The sequence below is a fragment of the Lupinus angustifolius genome, chromosome LG08 (genome assembly GCF_001865875.1).
Source record: "Lupinus angustifolius cultivar Tanjil chromosome LG08, LupAngTanjil_v1.0, whole genome shotgun sequence".
Classification (NCBI taxonomy): domain Eukaryota; kingdom Viridiplantae; phylum Streptophyta; class Magnoliopsida; order Fabales; family Fabaceae; genus Lupinus; species Lupinus angustifolius.
The window spans coordinates 21,632,111-21,654,878 of NC_032016.1; the positions used below are offsets into that span (position 1 = coordinate 21,632,111).

A 22,768-nucleotide genomic window follows, 5' to 3' on the forward strand; every position below is an offset into this window, starting at 1 on the left:
TTGTGAGTGAACTAATCGATCAAACCTTATGAAAACACACATTACAAGTATAAGGAACATGAACACATTTGCATATTCAACTTGAATTGAAACTATTTACAGAGATGATAAAACAATATTTTTGCATCATCATTACTTTTATTAACCTTTCATTATTCTCTCATCCAAATTTCACATTTCCTAACAATAGAAAATTTTAACTTAATTTGTCCTTTTCTCTTCTTCTTTCTCCTTATCTCTGATACATTTTCTTCATAACTCCCAAACGCATCTTTATAAAATTAAGATATGTTCGAGCTGTGTGTAATAACTTTTGGAGTAAAAAATCCATCCCAATCTTCAAATAGGCCCATGGGCCAACCAACCAATAAAAAAAAAGGCATAAAAAATAGAGAGAATGTGTTTGTATTTCCCGCACGGTAAACGACTATCGTCGTACCCCTTCGTAAAACAAACACAACATTTGATTCGGTGTTCCGTTCCTATCACTCCACTCCATTTTCTGAACTCAACCGCCGCTCATGCTTATGGATTCCCTCCTCGGTGCTCCTTCTCCGGCCACTCCCTCTCTGCCCCGTCCTCTGTCATCGACGCCGTTCCCCGGCCGTGAAGACTGCTGGACCGAGGATGCCACGTACACCCTCATCCACACCTGGGGCGATCACTACCTCAGCCTCAACCGGGGCAACCTCCGCCAGAAGCACTGGCAGGAGGTTGCCGACGCTGTCAACCACCGCCACGCCTCCGTTGCCGGAAACGGGAACGTCAACAAAAAGAAGAACGCGCGCCGAACGGATGTGCAGTGCAAGAACCGAATCGACACGCTCAAGAAGAAGTACAAGATCGAGAAAGCTAGGGTTTCTGATTCCGGTGGTAGTTACGAGAGTCCCTGGCCTTTCTTCTCTCGCCTTGACGACCTCATCGGAGACACTTTTCCGATCAAGAAGCCGTCGCCGCCGGCGAATTCCCGGTGTAAACCTTCTGCCGCGTCGAAGCCTGCTCCTCCGCCGGCGTGGATAACGTCTGTCCCTGTCGGTCCCCGATCCGGAACTCAGAAACGGCCGGCGGCGCTTTCGCCGGCGATCAGGGATGACTTCATCTCCCGTCGGAATTTTTCGGCTTTTGCGGCAGCTGCAGCCGCTGCTGCTGAAGCTGACAGTGATGATTCTGATGGTATAAAATCGAGTAATGGAACGAGGGGAAGGGGAGGGAGAGAAGAGAGTGAGAAAGATTTGGAATTTGGTTACAGAGAACTTGCTAATGCGATTGAAAGATTTGGTGAGATATATGAGAGAGTTGAATCAGCGAAGCAGAGACAAATGGTGGAGTTGGAGAAACAGAGGATGCAATTTGCTAAGGATTTGGAGTACCAAAGGATGCAGCTTTTCATGGAAACACAACTTCAGCTTCACAAAGTAAAACGCACCAAGCATTCTTCTGGTGAGGCCCTTTTCCAAATGTTGAATCTTGATAACATGCTTTTCAATCACACCTATGTTTAAATTTGGTTGTAATAAGTAGAACTTTTTTTTATTTTTGGTATTTCTTATCAATGTTTGAGTTAGTTTTTGTTTACGAATATTGTTTGAATCTAATCTGTTATATAAAAGTTGTTTGAAACTGATCTGCTTTAGAGTATTTGAAGGTAATTGTTTTATTTTTTGTGTTTTTTCTACATGCTTTGCCCATGGGATTGTGGTGGAAAGAGATTTATCTCATGTTTTTCATTCTCTTTTAAGAATGCTACATATTGGTTCCCAATCATTTGCTTTATGATTTAAAAAAGTATTGTTTGCTGAGGTTGATGTGGACCACTTATATGTGCTTCTCATAATCTCATTTGGATTTGACTGGTAGGAAGATCAACTTGTGTTGTGAAACTTAATTCTCTCAGCACTTTTAGAATACTGTTTCCAAATAGATTTCTTGTTTTCTTATTTACTATCTTGTACTTGGGTTCTATTTTATTTTTGCCTTTCCAAACTGTAGCAATGGCTAATTCTGGTCTTTGTTACCTGGTTAACTACATTTTTCAAAACTGTTGATAAATCTCATTGTTACACATAAGCTCATTATCCACAGTGTAGTTCTTTAAGTTAGTTAAAATCTAAGACACATGCTATCTGGTCTTGGTCCTATAGGTATGCTATTTTCATAAAATGAAGAGCTCGGTTATATAAGAAATTGGAATATGGTAATCCTACTTGTTCAGTGTGTCTTCCTAGTTGTCTATGGTCAATCATTGACACTGTGCCATAAGTTTTGTCATTTTGATTTCGGAACCAAAATTGACTGAGCTCAATTTTAATGACACAAAAACTGTAACAACTTTTGCTATGGATGAAAGTATGATGTAATAAAAGTGTCTCTGTTAGCTTCTTGAAAAGAATGGTAGCTGTCATTTCAATAACTCAAAGAATTAAGGCACAAGACTCAGTAGAAAATACAGACACATAACTGACGTAAAGGGCAACCAACCTAATGCATGAGGCGTAGGTTCCAAAGTCTGGATGTAAGACACATAACCAGTATAAGAAAATAAGGAAATTTTATTATTTGACTATTGAGGGTGAGTTTTTCCATTGACACCATTTTTGTCAGTTGTGATCACAACATCCATCTCCACGTTGCCACCATTGCATGGATCCCGTGAATTTTTTCCAACATAATTCCATGCATAACTGAGTAAGCGCCAAAGGGCAGATATTTTTGTTTTATGTTGTTGGGAAGTAAATCTCACACTATCATTCTTCCAGTGTGGGTTAAATACATGTTGGGTTATTCCTTTTATTGTCAACTGGTTTCGAGATGCAACATTAACATGATATCAGAGGGAGTCCAACTCCTCTCTGACTGTCATGATCCAAAAGGTGCACTTTCATCATGGGTCAAAAGTTTGCCCCAATAGACTTTTGTGGAAGGGTATGTTAGGAACTGCATCCTACATTGTTTGCCTCATTGTTCCATGTGTGATTTAAATATTTGTTAGATTATTCTCATCATTGTCAATTGGTTTTGAGATATAACCTTAGTAAGGGGAGGAGATGAATGCTTTGACCGGTACAAACATGAATTGGACATGAAAGAAATTGCAAACCAAACTTTGTTAGTTGATGTGTTGAGTTGCTATTTGCAAACCTAATTTTGTATTATTCTTGCTCATGCCTATATTTTCTTTTTCCTCAAACAGACAGTTACTCATAGCAAGCGGTAATGGCGAATCCTATTGGGAAGAATATATAGGTTTTATCTTTGGACATGGAAGCATATATAGGGCCACTCTTTTTTGGAATGAAAATAATAATTAGGAAAAGCATTTCACATTGAGGTTCAGGTCTGGTTGTATTTATAATGTAATTTCTTGTTTTTGTGAAGTAAATTTACTTTATGTTTAGTCACCTTGAGGGAACATGAAGATCCATGAATGAAGAGTTTGTGGATGGCTTTCTCAATTGGAACTCTCATTTTACTAAATTAACTTAGACTTTTAATGATATGTTTTAAATTTGTGCACTAGTTTGCTTCTTCAGTTCTTTGTTCCTAATTCTTTTGTTAAATTCAACTGGAAGAGCACGTTACTATATATTATAGCGTATTCATTAGCCAATAAATGAATCTATCTAGTCTCTAGAAAATCCTGAAACCACTTAAAGAAATAAAGTGATATGGACATATTAACTGCTTGATTATCTGGATGAAAATAGAATCAATTTATTAACAGATAATTTATTTGAAGAAACATAAGAGTTCATTTGATCCATGTTGATGTTTAATCCATGTTGTATGTGGGGGAAGTGTCTCGTTGGAAGAGATGATTTTTGTGCCGTAAAGGAAATGGTTAGTGTGAGAAACATGGGTCATGATCTTACGCACCCTCTTTTTTATTAATTTTCCCTCTCTTCAGTTTTTTATTTTGTCTAAGGGTCTCTCATTCTGGATAAATAACTAATTCATTTCAAGACATGATTATTCTTTCCAATAAATGTCAGTTCTAGAAATCGAACCCTTAAACTTTTGATCATTCTTAGGATTTGACAGGGATTTAGATCAACAACTTGTTGGTTTCTCTCTCTTTAATTGAACTAAATAAATAAATGTGTATATATAATAGTAAAACTGAACCAAATGGGAATTTAGTAATTTGGAGTTGAATAGTATGGGCAAAACGGCAAAGGCCCGTTTTAAAAAAGCCCGTTGGACCAGGCTATATATTATATTTTATACTATTCACAGACAATGTATGATATATTTTCGGACATATTCTCCATGGGGTCACATCTGTTGTCCTACAAAGTATATCATTTCATGTGTTTGTGATTAGCTACAAAAATGTATTTAAATTAAAATATTAATAATTAATTATTTTTCTGATCAATCAAAAACAATGACATATAAAATGATACACTGTTTTGTGACAGCCTTCCCCTACTTAAAGTATGTGAGATGAAATGATAAGTATACAGACCATATAAATAGTTGAACACTGATTGTAATACTAATTGGTTTTCAAATAAAAACTTATCATTCAAAAATAATTGTTTTTGTAATAGGTATATAGACCATATAAATAGTTGGAGATTATATTGTTACTTTTTATTTATTTATCTTTTTAGTTGTCAGGGCTTGCTGCTTATATCTGAGTTCAGTGGATTGGGGTACCTTTTTAATGATTTATTTTTATTATGATAACAAACCTCATCCCAAATGTCATTAGTGTATTTTAGCAAAGAAAATAATATATCCCATAAGAAAATGATATATATGAAAAAATGAAACATTATTTATCAATAATTGATTTATAAATAATATATATTAATTTGATGTAGTAGAAGTAGATATGGCAAAATGGGACGCCCGACTCGTTTAGCCCGCACCAGCATTGGTGAATGGACAAAATTCAATACCCTACCCGTTTTAAAATGGGCTAACGGGCGACCCACAAATATTGTTGAATAATTAAAAAAATCATATAATAAATGAAATTAAATAAAGTAGTTGAAGATAAAAAAATTAACAAATTTTTTAATATATTTTATATGAAGTTTAACAAATCACATTAGATTACAATTTTTGTAGGGTTAAAAGTCACATTACATCATAATTTATTTAAAGTTTTCTTACTTTTTCCTTAAATTATGTTTATGGGTTGGCCACGTGTCCAACAGAAATACCCACAAACTTAATTGACAAAACGGGCAAATAAACAAATTTTGTATTCCCTGCCTGCAAAAAAATACGGGCTATGCCAGCACGCCTGCAAGCAACCCGTTTTGCCATATATAATTAGAAGTTATCAGTACTATTTATAAACTAATGATACGTAATAAAAATCATTCGCCCCTTATTTTTCAGATAAATTATAAGGGAGAAAAGTGAGGTAGGCCATGCGAAAATTGAACCAACCTTTGCTGCACTAATAAACGTAAGGAACAACGTACGTAAGTGTAATTACGATGTCAATGTTCAGAACTACATTGAGGTTTTGGTACATCAACTTTTCGCCACACCCTATTCTCCAACGTTTTTTCCAAACCTCTTCTCTTGTTTCAACCTCACACAATTTCACAAAACCTCCCATACACTACTCCAAGCTCTTATCTCAATGTGCTGCTTCTAAGTCCCTCATTTCAGGCATGGAACTACATGCCCATCTCATCAAGTTTGGATTTTTCAATGACCCAAGTCTTATGAACCACTTGGTTACTATGTATTCCAAGTCTCAACATTTCGGGTATGCCCGCAAACTGGTTGATCAAAGTACTGAACCAGATTTGGTTGTTTCTTGGTCTGCTTTGATATCTAGCTATGTGCAGAATAGGCTTGTGGAGGAAGCCTTGTTGGCATTTAGTGACATGTCCGTGTTGGGTGTTAAGTGCAATGAGTATACTTTCCCGTGTGTTCTTAAGGCGTGTTCGATCAAGAAGGATTTGAGCACGGGGAAGAAAATTCATGGGATGACTTTGGTCACCGGGTTTGATTCTGATGGGTTTGTTTCTAATGCGTTGGTTGTTATGTATTCCAAATGCGGGCAACTTAGTGAGTCTAGGAAATTGTTTGGCGCAAATGTGGAGCGAAATGTTGTTTCATGGAATGCCTTGTTTTCTTGTTATTTGCAGAGTGATTTCCATGTTGAAGCTGTGAATTTGTTTACAGAAATGGTTCAGAGTGGAATGAGGCCTAATGAGTTTAGCCTTTCCATCATATTGAATGCCTGCGCAGGATTGCGGGATGGCGGTCTAGGAAGGATGGTTCATGGGATTTTGCTAAAGCTGGGACATGATTTAGATCAATTTTCTGTGAATGCGTTAGTTGATATGTATTCAAAAGGAGGGGAAATTGATGATGCAGTTGCTGTTTTTCGAGAAATTACACACCCTGATATTGTTTCTTGGAATGCAATTATTGCCGGTTGTGTTCTTCATGACCGTAATGATTTGGCTTTGATGCTGTTGGATGAGATGAAAATATCAGGCACTTGTCCCAATATGTTTACCTTATCAAGTGCTCTGAAGGCCTGCGCTGCAATGAGGTCCAAGGAGTTGGGTAGGCAGTTACATTCTAGTTTGATAAAGATGGATACTCATTCAGATTTGTTTGTTGAAGTTGGACTAGTAGATATGTATTCCAAATGTGAAATGATGGATGATGCAAGAAGAGCTTTTGGTTTGATGAGAAATAAGGACATTATCGCATGGAATGCCTTGATCTCGGGTTACTCAGACCGTGGTGATGACTTAGAAGCTGTCTCACTTTTTTCTGAAATGTACAATGAAGGTATAGATTTTAACCAAACTACTTTGTCAACAGTTCTTAAATCTGTGGCTAGCTTGCAGGCAATTAAAGTATGCAAGCAAATTCACACAGTTTCTATCAAATCTGGAATTTATTCCGATTTCTATGTCATAAACAGTCTTCTTGACACATATGGAAAATGTAGCGATATAGATGATGCTTCAAAAATATTTGAAGAACGCACATGGGAAGATTTGGTGGCTTACACATCCATGATAACAGCATATTTCCAATATGGGGATGGGGAGGAGGCTTTAAAACTGTATTTGAAAATGCAAGATGCAGATATCAAACCAGATCCATTTGTCTGTAGCTCTCTTTTAAATGCTTGTGCAAATTTGTCTGCATATGAGCAAGGGAAACAATTACATGTTCATGCTATTAAGTTTGGATTTATGTCTGATATTTTTGCCAGCAATTCTCTGGTTAACATGTATGCAAAATGTGGAAGCATAGAGGACGCTGGCCGTGCCTTTCACGAGATACCTACTAGAGGAATAGTCTCATGGTCTGCAATGATTGGAGGGTTAGCTCAGCATGGCCATGGTAAAGAGGCTCTTCAGTTGTTCAATCAAATGATAAACGATGGTGTGCAACCCAATCATATTACTTTAGTTAGTGTTCTTTGTGCATGTAATCATGCTGGTTTGGTAAATGAGGGAAAACAATATTTTGAAACCATGGAGGAAAAGTTTGGAATTAAACCCACACAAGAGCATTATGCCTGCATGATTGATCTCCTTGGACGATCAGGGAAATTGAATGAAGCAATGGAGCTTGTAAATTCCATTCCATTTGAAGCTAATGGCTCAGTTTGGGGGGCACTTCTTGGAGCTGCAAGGATCCATAAAGATATAGAACTTGGTCAGAAAGCTGCAGAGATGCTCTTTGCTCTTGAGCCAGAGAAATCTGGTACCCACGTTCTTCTTGCGAACATTTATGCATCGGCAGGGATGTGGGAAAATGTTTCAAAGGTTAGAAAGCTTATGAGAGACAGCAATGTGAAGAAAGAGCCTGGAATGAGTTGGCTTGAGATCAAAGACAAGGTATACACCTTCATTGTTGGAGATAGAAGTCATTATAGAAGTGATGAAATATATGCTAAACTGGATCAGTTGAGTGGCCTTCTAAGTAAAGCTGGATATATTCCCCTCATAGAGATGGATATACATAATGTGAATCAAAGTGAAAAGGAGCAGCTCCTATATCACCATAGTGAGAAACTTGCTGTAGCCTTCGCACTAATTGCTACACCACCTGGAGCCCCAATAAGGGTGAAGAAGAACCTACGAGTGTGTGTTGACTGCCATGCCTTTTTCAAATTTGTATGTAAAATTGTTTCAAGGGAAATTATTGTCAGAGATATTAATAGATTCCACCATTTTAAAGATGGATCTTGTTCCTGTGGCGATTATTGGTAATGTAATCAAGATGGCTCATTTTTCCATTTTCACAAGATACATTGTTTCGTTATCTTCACTACTGCAGTAGTGCAGTTGTTTCATAACTGAAATGGGTCCACCAAATGAAACACAGACAGATGGTATTTACGCTAGTTTCACATTGAAGAAACTTAAGGGAAAGGAAAGAGTTACTCAATACATTTGACTGAGATCTGGAAGCTTGGACATTACCTAAAATTTTGTTTATCAGTTCATGCCACGGTTATCACTAGAATCAGGCCTTCGAATTGTTGCTTCCTTATTGATTAGTGGCCAGACTTTCATGTTTAATTCTGCTGCTGACATGGAGTTTGCTCAGGCATGATTCCCGTTTCTGCTGAACTGGTCACAGCTGATATTTTCGAGCATGTTGGGTGGTGGAGGACAGCAGTTCATTATTTGATTAAGGACATGTTTCTTCGAGCATGTTTCCTCACTAACTTTATCTTTTAATGCTGTAGTGCTGTTAATTATGATTGTATTATTAGTCAAACTTATTAGGCGGAAGTGGAAAACTTGTACAGTTTTGGGGTCCTACCAATTTTTGCCAGAAGAAGATATAATAAATGATCAACATTTTCACCCTGATTCTTTAAGCAGCTCTTTGACTGGATAAATGAAGTAAGCATTAAATTCTATTCCTTTTCAAATTCGGTGAAGATTGTATGCAGTGTTTCATGATGTTTTTAGTTGTTTTTCCTGCACAGGAGCAAGCTAAACAATCAAACCAATAACTCAAGTATCATGCCAACACTCTTTTCTTGAGGCTGAGTGACAGTAATTTCTTTCAATGATCTGGACCTGCTTAACCTTGTTATTTAAGTCCTTTTAACACCTTTCTCTACTTAAGATATACAATGAACAAATCACAGTTTTGTTAGATCAAATCAAAGAAACATGCAGGTAAGTCTATCCCATTGTAGTTTTTTTACTCATGCTTGTTTTGTACTGGAACTGATCCTTTGTTGTTTATCCAGATTACTGAAGGTTATCTTGTGTGCATGTTGAAAATATGACAGAGGAGCATGTGTCTACAATGAAGGAAAACTCAACTTTTAGTAAAGGTCTGTTTCATCTTACTTACTGCACAGACATTGTATTAGTGCAAGGTGTTTTCTTTATTTTATGCCCTAACTTTGAGTATCCTCTTAAGCTGCAATATCCAACAGCATGATGAGCCTTTTGTGAAACAAGTCTTGGCCAATATTCTGCATCAGGTCATTTTACAAGTTCTGAAACGTGTATTTCTCAATGAAAATATTTATGTAGTATCTGTTGTCTGAAAACTGAATGATTATGTCATATGATTATGTGAATACATTTAAATTTTACAATATAAATGTGAAGTTGATGCACTCTTCTTATGATATGGGTATGGACAAGTAATATAATTTTGATGAGTGAAATGCTCTTATTGCATTATATAGTGTTAACTTCATGGACAAATGGTACAAGTCAAAACAAATAATGGATTTGATTAAAACTAAAAACTTGCAGCAATTGGAAATTTTAAGAAATCTAGTCATCCTGAATGTTTGTATATAGATATTATTCCCATATTGTTTTGGCATATATATGACTAAGGGAGTTTGATGCAAGTTCATGTTTGCAGAAAACATGAGATGTATAAGATCTAAAACAAGTAGAATCAATCTTCCCAATTTAGCTGGGTCAGAATGATTAAGAGCTGGCAATATTAATAATAGAACACTCTCATTAAGTTGGAATGTTTTATTATAACTATAATAGTTTTATCAACTAGAGTTCCAAATACTAGGACTTTGGGTTGTGAGAAAATAAATAAACATAAAATGTTTGATGTTAAAAAGATAAAATAAATATATTAATAAAAAATTTGTTAAGAGGGTGAGTTTAGGCAAACAATAAAGTTATTTCTCTTACGATAATAGTGATATAAATTGAAATCTTGGAAATAGTTTCTTCATTTATGAGAGTAAGGTTGCGTATATTTATTTTCGTAAATTCCAATGAAAGCATTGTGCATTGGACTGATTACCATTTCTATTCCTGATTATAGTAAAACAGTTTTGCTAATTTTGAGGATAAAAAGCGTTTTAGTTTTTAAAAATTGATTTTTTTTACATATAAAGTGTTTTTTTTTTGTAAATTAAGCACAAGCTTGCACTCTATATTAGATCACTTGTTCATAAATAATTATAAGCTATATACTTTCTATATTTGTATTTATTGATATAATGTTAAATGTTTAACTATCAAAACTTAACTACAAGTTTAATATGATATTTTTATTTGGATAGCCAATCATGTTCACCTAGGTCCAATTTACCTATAAAAAATTGTAAAAAAAGAAAAACCATCCATTATATCCAAATTTAGGTTGGAGCCGAAGCCTATCGGGTTAGCATATAGTAGAAATAGAGAGTAATTTGGTTCGATTATACGTTATTATACTCCCTAGTTATTATTGATTAAAATTAACATTTGTCTCTATTGGTTGATGTGGGTTTTTGCCTCGTCACTCTTCGATTTTTCCTTTGGGAGGAAATAATAATCCAAAATAGCTAAGCACATATAACGTATAAATTTTTTATATATTTTGTAATACTACTGCTTTACAAATAAGTAAAATTAAATTAATCATTACCTTCTGTAAATTAGTCAAGTACTTTTTATTGATGCATAAAATGCTTTAGATATGTCTTTTAAACAAGGCATAAGTTCCATAAGTTTGCAATTAACATTAGTTAACTAGGTTATGCCGCCAAATTAAACAACTAGAAATATTATATATCTACTTCTATTATGTTGTTGGGTTTGGGCTCGCTTCCTAGGTAGAGAAAGATCCAATTGGACAAAACTTACTTGTCTTAACCTAATAGATATGGATCAGATATGTCAAGTGTGCGAAGACAATTTATGTAAAAAGAAGCAATTGAAAAATATATCATACTTTTTTTATTATAACTAATGGTTATTCTCTCAAATAGTAAAAAATTAATTTATTTCGTTACATGTGATTGTCCCTCCAATAAGTGTCGCTCCCAGAGATCATTATAACCTTAACTATTATACCAACTTCTTACCATACCACTCTCTCTTTGCTGACAATGAAAAACAATCATCTCAATAACAAAATTAACTTATATTAAAAGAACAAATTATTAGAATTTTTATTAAGTGCCTGTTTATTATCGTTGGCAAATAGAATTCTACATAATAAGCGTATTGATGTAACTTATACTAACACCATACGTATCTGATTCTCTACGTTATGCTTGACAAGTAATTTGTCCACAATACACGACCATCTTAATCAGCAAATTCTCCAAGGTACGTAGAAGAGAAATCAGTTTCATGATTTGAAATGAAAACTTCAGAAAAAAATAGCTTACAATTCAACATGAACTACCCTATAAATACCACAAGTATTCTTGGGTAATATCACAACACATATTTCTCACAGTTCAGTAAGCATTAAGCAACCTGAAGCATTTGTTCCACTTATCATTCTAGCTACTAACTAGTAACTACAATGGTTGCCAAAAACCAATTCCATCATATTTCATTACCCTTTCTTTTATGCTTAGGATTCTTGGCTTTTCAAGTCACATCTCGCACTCTCCAACACGCCTCCATGTATGAGAAGCATGAACAATGGATGATTCGCTATGGCAAAGTCTATAAGGACGCCGAAGAAAGGGAGAAGCGCTTCAGTATATTCAATGAAAATGTGAATTACATAGAAGCTTTCAATAATGCTGGGAACAAACCTTACAAGCTAGGCATTAATCAATTTGCAGACCTTACAAATGAAGAGTTCAATGCATACAAAAATGGATTCAAAGGGTATATGAGCTCCTCAATCACAAGGACAAACAATTTTAAGTATGAAAATGTGACTGCAGTACCATCCACAGTGGATTGGAGACAACAAGGAGCAGTGACACCGGTCAAGGACCAAGGCCAGTGTGGTAAGTGTACAATGATTCATTGAATGAATATGTTACATGTGAAAGATTTAATATCTTGAATTTACCTTGTAGGATGTTGCTGGGCATTTTCTGCTGTTGCAGCAACTGAAGGAATCAATAAGTTGAGAACTGGAAATTTGATCTCTTTGTCTGAACAAGAGCTTGTTGATTGTGATACAAAGGGTGTTGACCAAGGTTGTGAGGGTGGTCTCATGGATGATGCCTTCAAATTCATCATAAAAAACCATGGACTAGACACTGAAGCCAATTACCCATATCAAGGTGTTGATGGAACATGCAATGCAGATGAAGCAGCCAACCATGCAGCTACCATTACCGGGTATGAAGATGTCCCTGCCAACGACGAGCAAGCGCTGCAAAAAGCTGTGGCTAATCAACCCATTTCTGTAGCCATTGATGCTAGTGGCTCTGATTTTCAGTTTTACCAAGGTGGTGTCTTTACTGGTAGCTGTGGCACTCAGTTGGACCATGGTGTCACCGCCGTGGGTTATGGTGTTAGTGCTGATGGACTGAACTATTGGTTGGTTAAGAACTCATGGGGAACCCAGTGGGGTGAAGAAGGATACATTAAGATGCAAAGGAATGTGGCTGCTAATGAAGGACTTTGTGGCATTGCTATGCAAGCATCTTACCCTACTGCATAATTATAAAATTTGCATACCATATTCCTAAACTATATACAGATATATTTTTATGTCTCAATTCCTGCTACCACTTGTGTATCCTTTACATGAATTAGTGTACTTATCAATCACAATATAATGAAAAATTTGCCATAGTTATGACATTAAGGAACATTGCCATTTCTCTTTTCTTTGTCATATTCTTTTATTTCTTTCTCCCTCCATGATGGTAGATAACTCGATAAGGCTTACATGACATTGGAAAATAATTATTTTTCTTTACCATGTAAAAGTTGTTGTTTTCTTTGGTATCTTAGATATATATATATATATAATATGTTGACACATATTTTTTCTAAAATATAGGATACAATATGGTCAAGGATACGTGTATAAAATACTAAAAAACATATAAAATATGATAAAATTATAAGTGTAAATCAGAATATCCAAAGTAAAAAATATAATGGAAATTGAAAATCATTATTTCCAAAATTTCAAGTACCAAAACTAGAAAATATAATAGAATATCTCCTAAAATTGCTTATTGTCTAGTCCTAGAAACAAAAATAGTATCAATTTCATCTCCTCTTTGACAGTGATGTGGATCGGATAGTCGGCATGATGCACCGGCTATCGGAGGGTCAATGTAGTGTGACGATATGTTAGTATTAGTCTTTGTGGTCTTTAAATAAGTTGGTGTTTATTGAAAATGAATCTATTTTATCATATTTTATTAAAAACGAATCTAGTACATTTCTTTTGATATTTATTTATTTTATTTTTTAATTTTGGATACTCTACGGACACATATCCTTTGCAAATCTGAGCATATCCATACCAGATACGTGTCGGACTCGGACACACAAGGGTGTTCAACTAGAATCTGTACTGTAGAGCTAACAAATCAGGGTAAGGAGCGTCATTCTTCTTTTAGGTGATTAGGTACTTACTTTTGATTTTTTACAACCCAATGCATGAAATATTCATTTAGTGAAATATGAGAATAATAGATGTACATATGGTTCACCCAAATAAATATGATATATATGAAGTCCACATGTTATAATTCATCGATCAAACAAGTCTATCAATCAAAGGCAACCTAATATTTATTATCATGATTGATTAACTCAATCGTTTAAGACATTAAGAAACATTCCTCATCCGTAAAATCTTAAGTGCAATAAAGTGATAATACAAACTCACAAACTAGCAATCAACCACGGAACAAAACTCTGACTAACAGGACAACTTCCACTGTAAGCATTTTTAAAAGAAAATGGCAGAGAAGCGCTAATTGCTTCAATTCCTAATTACCAGACCCACGCAACTCAGGGCGGACAAAGTCTGCATCTGCTGGCACTGAGATATCCACTGTAGGTCTAAGTTCAGCACAAACTTGAATGGCTCCGTGTACTGGGTCGGACAAGAAGTTGCTGATTAGGTCGCGATTGATAGGTGCACCACTGTCCACTGCCACCAAGGCCTGTTGGGTTAGGATGTAATCGAATCGGGGAGCCCATTTCCTTGATCCCAGCCTTGCTGTGGTTGAACAATTATCAACCATGAAAGAAACACCACGAGCATGCATGAAAGGATTCAAAGAATCAACAGACTCGATGACACTCTCATTAATGATTTCAGAGTAGGAATGCCCCTTCTTCCTCAGGACTTCAATCTGGAAATTTTGTAATCATAAATTAAAAGGAAAAACAAAAAGGACAATGCATTGTAATTCCACCCCAGAAAGCATAAACAAAAAAGAAAAATAAATATGAAAATTGTAGAAATTGGTGTTAAGGAGGAGAAAGAGGAAAATATATTATAGAGCTCTTAAAAATATTCTCTAGTGTATATTAACATTGTGTTATGACGTGATATTCTAACAATTTCCCTCAAGCTGAAGCTTTACTAAAGTTTTAGGCTTGTTAAAAAGGACCACTTCAAAAAAAAGTAGCAAAAAATATAGTGGGTTAAATAAAACATGGCCATTATACCAAAACTCCTAATAAGCTAAAAGGTGGCTTAGTGCATGAGACTCTCACATAGTGGGGTCTGGGGAAGGTGGTAAATGTATGTATCCTTATCATCACAAGCGAACCCATGACCTCGGATTCACAAGGCAAGCAACCTTACTGGTATGCTAGGACTCACCCTCCCAATAAGGAAAGAAAAAATGCTAACAGAATAAGTACACATACCTGGGCCATCATCAATGCCACAAAGACACCAGCAGTAAATGGATATAGTGGGCCTAGATCACCTGCTGGCCTTGTAGATCTGACACGTTCACCAACCTTCCACATGCGAGTTTGATCAATGTTACCCATTGGAAAAGCAGGTAGGCCTTCTTTCTCCTGAAAAAGCACAAATATAATTTAAAGTCAAATGCATAAAGGCCAACTGCTCTCAATGGGAAATAAATAGCACTTACATAAAAACGACGCCCAGCCAAAACAACACTACGAATCTCACTACCACTAGCTACATCCTCGTAGCACTCATACAAAATTTCCATGGAAGGATAATATGAAGCACTATATGCCTTCTCAAATTCCTTTTTCTCATCTTCAGATAAAGCATTGTATACAGCCAACATGCCCTAATCAGACAACAAATAGCAAAGGTTATGTCACAACTCAGAAGCAGAAATTCACATACTCAGGGAAAAAATGCAAGAGACAAGAATTTAACACTAAACTATGAAAATGGGAACACCTTAGTTGAAATGGTTTTAGATATAACTCCTGTTATAGACTCAACAGTGTTCTTGTAAGCCAGATCTTCACTCATTCCATTTTCAGTATACCTCCTAAATAAGGACTCCACAATTCCATGGACAGCACCAAGTAAAATACCTATAAGCCATAAATAAAACCAGAAGTTAGACAATAAGTTTACGAGGACAGCTTCAAGGCACTGCAGAAGATATTACTACCTCTCTCCCCAAAGATATCACTCTTGTACTCCTGCTCTAATGTAGTTGCGAATGTGAAAGGAGAACCAAGGGCAACAGACCATCCCAAAGCAACATCAGTAGCCCTGCCATCCACATCCTGCATGCAAAGATACTCATCTCAGCCACAGCAAATAAAATAATCATATCGATTATGGGAAAGGGGACCACAAAGGGTGGAAAGAAGGAGAGGGAGAGAGAAAGCATGATCACCTGGTGGACAGCAAAACTTGCATTAATTCCAGCACCATTTACCTCTTGACCTTGGACATAGAGCCTCCTAACAGATGGACCCATGCCTTTTGGACATACAGCAATTACACTGAAGTGTTTTGGAAAATCAAGTTCACTAGATTGTAAATGCCCAAGAAGGAATCCATGGGAGAGCCCGAGTACACTGTTTGGCTTCATGTGGGAAAATATTTTTTCATAATTATCTGCCTGCATGACAAAGAAAAAAATAAAAAGTAATTAAATGGTGGCGAGAGAGACACACAAAAATATCATAAATTGCAAATCACGGCAGCGTGTCACAAAATCTATGAAGAATACAAATTATAAGTTGTCTTAGGCAGGAAAATGTTTGAAGCTTGAACATTGTTAAAGACTAATATTGCATCACCAAAACATTATTCAAGCTTGAACATTATCCCACAGCACAATCTTTACTTTCCTCATTGTCTACCACCACCTTATCTAAATGTTTGATATGAAGTGAGCAAAAACTTACACCACCCAGCTCAGCGAACGGAAGATATGAGATATAGAACTTTATCAACATAAAAGAACAACTGGAAGTGGAATGTAAAAAACATATAGAACAATATATGTAGTACCAAATGATCTGAAAATTTCTGGAGCACTGGCTTGTATTAACTAACCTGTGCAGCATCAGAAATTAATAGCAACACAAGATCACTGCCCGAGATAGTTTCCCAAATGTCACCAAGAGTTCCATTCTCCTCACTAAAACCAGCTGCCCGAGCTTCATTAAAGGAATGAGAACCTTTCCTGAGTCCAATCTGTGTTATTATTAAAAGACAAACATTTTAATATAACTAAGATTTGGGAAGTATGATCATTCAATCAAAGGTTAAAAATAAGTTACTCAATGATTAGAACTTATATAAGTATACATTAACACAAGATAATGAACCAGCAATGTGATGAAATCTGGAATCACCTTAACCACAATATCAGACTTCGCTTCGGCAAGTGAGTCACGTAGATTCTGGGCCTGAGCAGGTCCCTGGCGAAGGTAGTGCAAAGTTAGCAATCATATCAAAATCATGGAGTGTGTTATTATCAGAAGAAAAACAAGTGAACTTTGTCTTCAATAACCAGACTAAAAGGGATGAGTTGATGGCTATAAATGTTCAAATTAGGATGAAACATCCAACATTCCACTTTAATACTCTAACCGAAAAAACTTCCCTTACACAAAAACACTTACACATATATTTCACAATATGCTAGTCAACTAACAATATGAACTTAGTACACCTTACTTGGGTGCATTTAAGCAGTAATTATTGACACATAATTAATGATTTAATTCTTGTTCAACAAAATCTATGTATAAAGATATTACTAGCTGCACCCAAGTAGAGTTCATTTCAATTTTAAAAATTATCATAATTCAGAATCATAAGTTTCCATTTCAAAAATTACTCTATAGAGAGAAAAACTCTCTCTACTTCACAAGCTTTTCATGTTTACCTGGGATCCCCATCCAATAACACCAATCTGCTTAATCCCCTTGAATGCCTCTGGTAACAAATGGAACAAATCCCTCCCTCCTTTTACGATGTACTACATATAACATATCAACCAAAAAAAATTTAGTTTCTCATAGTAAATTGAGAAAACCACAAAATTAAATAACATCAAATTTTTCCAAAAATCTCAAAACAGCATATTTATATACGTACCTCATCGTGTCCAGCGAGGCTAACCTTCTCCTTCTTGAACACAGAGGTCTCGAAATCAAGCTCAACAGGAGAAGCAACCGGTGCCGCCGAAACCATGCGAGCGCCGAGAGCGCCAGCGGCGGTGTTGCCAGTTATGCATCGGCGAACCCTAGCGGAACCAAGGTTGAGCTTGGAAAATGAGAGATTGGTAGAGGCGAAGTTTCTGGAAGGAGTATTGGCTAGGTTTATGGAGATGGCAGAGATTGCAGAGGAGCAGGAAGAAGGAGTAGCCGCCATTTTCGGAATATGAGGAACAAGTTTGAGAGACTGAGTCCGAGTTTATATTGTGAGCTCAGGTGGAAAGGCTAACGTGCGCCGTGATGGTAGAATCGCCTCTCTAGGTTTTGAGGTTTGAATCTCTACCATACACGTGTATTTCACGTTATTTCATATGAGCGAGGAAAATTAAATTCATCTTGCACAAACTCTCAAACATTGTCCTATGTTTGATTTTATATTTATATTAAATGTTTATAGACGGTTAGTATATTATTTACATTTTTGTATTAATTTTTTAAAAGTTAATAATTATTGAAAATAAATGATAGATAATATATTGAAAGTATAAAAATTTATATATTATCAATATATTTTAGCAAACACTTGTTATAATAAGATTAAGAGTAAACTATACTGACACTCCTTGAGTTTTAATGAAATTATATAAACTACTCCTCATTTTTTTGGACCTATATGAACCCCTTAGTTTTTTATATTTTCGTTACACTGACGACTCTACATGAGTGTTGGGAAATCTTCATCCATGAGTTACAACATTCCTCCATGGGCTAAGTGAAATAAACATATAAATGGGTTTGACACCACTTCTTGACCCAAAACCTTAAGTATTAGGTCTTTATTCACATTGGGAATACTCAACATTTCCCCTTCTCAAGTGTGAATTCCCCTCTGAGTACTAGATACACCAAAACTCAACTCTATTTACTTGTATCGCTGTTGGCTTATTCTTTCATCAATGGAACACACCGCCTTGACCTCTTTCGACACAAGGATCCCTCATGGATCTATCGACCACTTGTCGCTTCAATACTCTGTTGAGTCGTCGAACCATCGGTTCTGATACCACTTGTTGGGAGATCTTCATCCATGGGCTACAACATTCCTCCATGGGCTAAGTGAAAGAAGCATATAAATGGGTTTGACACCACATCTTGACCCAAAACCTTAAGGTATTATGTCTATGGGTCCATCCACTTATATGTTCTCTAACTCATCCATTTTTGTCCAATTGAGGACTTCTTCATTCACACTTGGAATACCCAACACTGAGAAATAAGTGTAATCTTTTAAACAAAAAATATAATAAATGCAATTAAGTTAAACAAAACATGATATATTGTTGAGACAAATCCAAATGATATAAAAGTCAATGTATCTTCATTATTTTTTGTTACAAAATGCATCAACATTTCTAAAGAGATATTGTTTAAATCGCTCTTATATTTTATCGTAACGAACCAAAAATAATAAATAAGTATTGATTCATATATTATTTGGACTTGTCTCTACAATATACTATATTTTTTGGTTAACTTAATTACATTTATCACATTTTTTGTTTAAAAGATTAAACTCATTTCTCGTGCAGGGTGGTTAGTATAATGAAAGTATAAAATTATGGAGATTTGCGTAGGTATAAAAAAGTGAAGAGTGATTTATATAATTTTGCTAAAATCAAAAGGGTTTCAGTGTAATTTATTTTAAGATCAATAATATGTGATGAATATTAAAAATTTATTGTCATATTTAAAAAAAAAAATTACATGTAACTAAAACATCACATTCCTGTGAGTTGTTACAATAAAGTTAGTTTTTAAAAAGTTGGGAAATATTACAAAAGCGTTTCTTAAAAATAATTAAAAAATATTTATTTGTAAAAATGATTTTTTTAATAGAAGTGAGTCTAAAATTTTCTATTGAAACAGTGGTTTTTGAAAATATGGTATTTTGAAAATGTTTTTTTGTTTCAATTATAAAATCAAATAGATTAGAGGTTCATTCAATTTAAATATTGGTGGATTGAATAATTTAAAATGTAATTTAATAAATGTCTATGGATTGAAGGATAATTTTTTATGAATTATCATTCTTTAAAATCTACTAGCAAGTTACTCATGTATTAGCACGAAGCGATATTTTTTGCCGCATGATTTAGAACACACATATTGCATGTGTATTCATATGGTTAAGAACACATATACTTGTGCATTCGTATGGTTAAAAACATTCATGTTATCATGCATTCATATTGTTAACCATGTGATATAGTGACTATGTATTCCTCAGGTCACAGGTTCGAGTCGCGGAAGGCTCCCATAGGAGGGAAATAAAATATTCGAGGAGTATTTAAGCTGAATGGTTGGCACGCTCAGTATATGTATGGGTCTGTGAGGTCGCATGACATAATTGAGGTGTTACACGAAGCCGGTCTGACGCGCCACCAACAACTCACTACCGTAACACTTGCAATCTCACATACTCCTTTTGTCGACACGACAAGAATAGACATACAATATGGTTGTCAGGTCTAACACAAGTTGTAAGTTAACTATGCGTAGAGTACGGCCCTGCTGAAGCTGCCTAACACGAAAAAGCAGCCCATAATAAGCCAGGATGGTTGGGCATGCCAACAGTACTCTTTAGAGTCACGTCATTCACCTCAACTATTATAAATAGGGGTATCCCCAAGAGGAAATATCATTCATTAGAACTTATCACATATCATTATTACTTTCTACTTACTTTTTGCCTATCATTTATTGCTCACAAACATTACCTCTACAGTTTTCTTGATTCGATCGTTGGAAAACCTTTTTACGTACCTCCATTGGCAGGTCCAGGTAAACCTCCGTCCAGATTCTAGAAGAACCATTGCTCGAATATTCAAAGAAGTCTTACCTGGACCTCTAGTCCGATCAAACCGTTCATTCATAAAAGAACACATAAGGAAAATAAATGACAATTTCGAATATGAATTTTATAATGAAAATATGAAACCAAAACATGATATTGTATGATTTTTTTGAAAATATATATTTTAAAAGTTGCAGAAAATAAAATGATTTTTTCAATTTCGAATTTGATTTTTTAATGAAAATAGGGAAATCAAATTGTGAAGTGTAATATTAAAATAGTGAAAAATTAAAATCCAAAGAATCTGAACTGTGATATAAAAATTCAGTAGAAAAAGTATCACAAATATATGATAGAGTGAAAAATACAATAATTTGTAGAGTAATAGTAAACATTAAATAATAGATAGATTAATGCAAATATTGAGTAATGTGAAATTGTATAGTTTTTTTAATTTAAATTAAATAACTACACAAGGGAAGGTAGAATGTTTATATTAAGAATTTGTTACCAAAAGTGTCATAATATTTGATAATAAAAGTATTAATTGGTTGTATAGTTAGTTGGATGATAATATATTCTTAGTTATTTATAATTAATTAGAATATAAAATAGTATTCATCACATCTCTCATAATTAAAACTTTGAAAGAAAATAATAGACTATTAATACACGATATAATTGGTATGCTAAAACCCAAAACTTCATAAGACTTGGGTATCTTATTATACATTTTTTGTTGAATTCATACTCTTTAGCCTTAACCAACCAGAGTATTAAAATCGGGGTTGACTTGAGCTTACCCGAATAGATTCGAGCTACTCCTTTCTTTTTATTTTTTAGGATATTTGGCTTGATAATAAGCCTTATATGAAAATTATTTTACAACATAATGGTACTATAATAAAATTAGATAATAAATATTGGTGTTATAAATTATGAACAAAAAATAAATTAACATTTATAACATAAATATTTATAAATTACAATAATGTTACAAAATGAATCATTATATAATTCACCCTATTTTTCATAATATCACTTTAAGCACTAAAATAAAATAGATCAAATCATATAGATTCTATTTTTCATTTCTCAATCGTGTAGTTAATTAAATTAACTTTCCGATAAAAACATAATAAATGATAACAAGTTTTGTAATAAAACTAAAAAAATAACATAATTATTTACTATAAAGAACTCCACACAACCAAATTTAACTCATAAGCATACAACGGATCTTCAAACATAAACTAAAGAATAATGATCATATATTATAATGATGATTATACTTTAACTTATAGAGTTTCATCTGAACATGAGTCTATATAATCATTGTTATAAATTGAATGATATATTGATAGGAAATAAATTGGGTTGAAAATGATAATAGCAAATATTAGATTCTAAGAAGGAAAAATCTACTGAATAATACTTTTCATATCATTTCAACAGCAGCCACAGTTCTTATATAGCTTCAACAGCTATTTTTAGGTTTAGACAAGGAATAAAAATGGGCTTAACAACACTTAGCCCAAGGAAAATAAAAACACTGCAGAAATAATTAAAATTAGAGTTCTTCCACTTAGTCACTAAGCCATTTGGGCTTCTGCCTGGGCCTCTTGGTCTCCTCTATAACTGGGTTACTATCATATATTTTTTTATAGCGTCTAAAAATTTATATAGTAAATAATAATAACTTTATAACGAAACTAAAAATAACATAATTATTTACCATAAAGAACTTCACACAACCAAATTTAACTCATGAGCATACAAAAGATCTTCAAACATAAATTAAAGAATAATGATCATATATTATGATGGTGATTATACATTTATACTTTAACTTATAGAGTTTGATTTGAACTTGAATCTATATTATCATTGTTATGAACTGAATGATATATTTTTTATAATGTCTAAATGTTTATATATTAGAGTGAAGTCATTGATTATATTGTGTTGGAAGTGATAGTCCAATATGAATGAAAGATTTAAAAAATGTATTATGTTATAAATCATATGAATAGACTTAACATCATATCTTAACTTACACTTATGAGTTTAGTTGCATTGGGCATAACAAATGTGTCAAAAAAAGTATATCAAATGATATTCATAAAATTGTATG

The 22,768-nt window shown here is 34.4% G+C and overlaps 4 protein-coding genes across 5 annotated transcripts; 3 read left to right on the forward strand and 1 right to left on the reverse strand.

Annotated features, from left to right (window-relative positions):
- LOC109355153 (trihelix transcription factor ASIL2-like) lies at positions 372–3,490 on the forward strand. 2 transcript variants are annotated; one of them, XM_019598125.1, is made up of 2 exons: positions 372–1,440; positions 3,205–3,490. In XM_019598125.1, exons 1-2 carry the CDS (start codon positions 522–524, stop codon positions 3,306–3,308), a joined length of 1,023 nt encoding a protein of 340 aa, XP_019453670.1. In that variant the 5' UTR covers positions 372–521; the 3' UTR covers positions 3,309–3,490. The 2 variants fall into 2 exon arrangements, with proteins under 2 accessions (XP_019453670.1, XP_019453671.1); XM_019598126.1 differs by having other exon boundaries at positions 376–1,440; positions 3,191–3,489.
- LOC109355151 (pentatricopeptide repeat-containing protein At5g04780-like) lies at positions 5,358–9,562 on the forward strand. Its single transcript, XM_019598123.1, has 3 exons — positions 5,358–8,855; positions 8,942–9,137; positions 9,212–9,562. The coding sequence occupies exon 1, from the start codon at positions 5,454–5,456 to the stop codon at positions 8,211–8,213; it is 2,760 nt and encodes a 919-aa protein (XP_019453668.1). The 5' UTR covers positions 5,358–5,453; the 3' UTR covers positions 8,214–8,855; positions 8,942–9,137; positions 9,212–9,562.
- On the forward strand, positions 11,413–13,033 carry LOC109353762 (senescence-specific cysteine protease SAG39-like). Its single transcript, XM_019596129.1, has 2 exons — positions 11,413–12,187; positions 12,260–13,033. Exons 1-2 carry the CDS (start codon positions 11,749–11,751, stop codon positions 12,850–12,852), a joined length of 1,032 nt encoding a protein of 343 aa, XP_019451674.1. The 5' UTR covers positions 11,413–11,748; the 3' UTR covers positions 12,853–13,033.
- On the reverse strand, positions 13,922–18,082 carry LOC109355155 (ketol-acid reductoisomerase, chloroplastic). The gene is made up of 10 exons (XM_019598128.1): positions 17,722–18,082; positions 17,510–17,602; positions 16,974–17,039; positions 16,672–16,812; positions 16,004–16,231; positions 15,773–15,890; positions 15,553–15,692; positions 15,269–15,436; positions 15,036–15,191; positions 13,922–14,512 (listed from the first exon to the last, which is right to left on the reverse strand). Exons 1-10 carry the CDS (start codon positions 17,995–17,997, stop codon positions 14,144–14,146), a joined length of 1,755 nt encoding a protein of 584 aa, XP_019453673.1. The 5' UTR covers positions 17,998–18,082; the 3' UTR covers positions 13,922–14,143.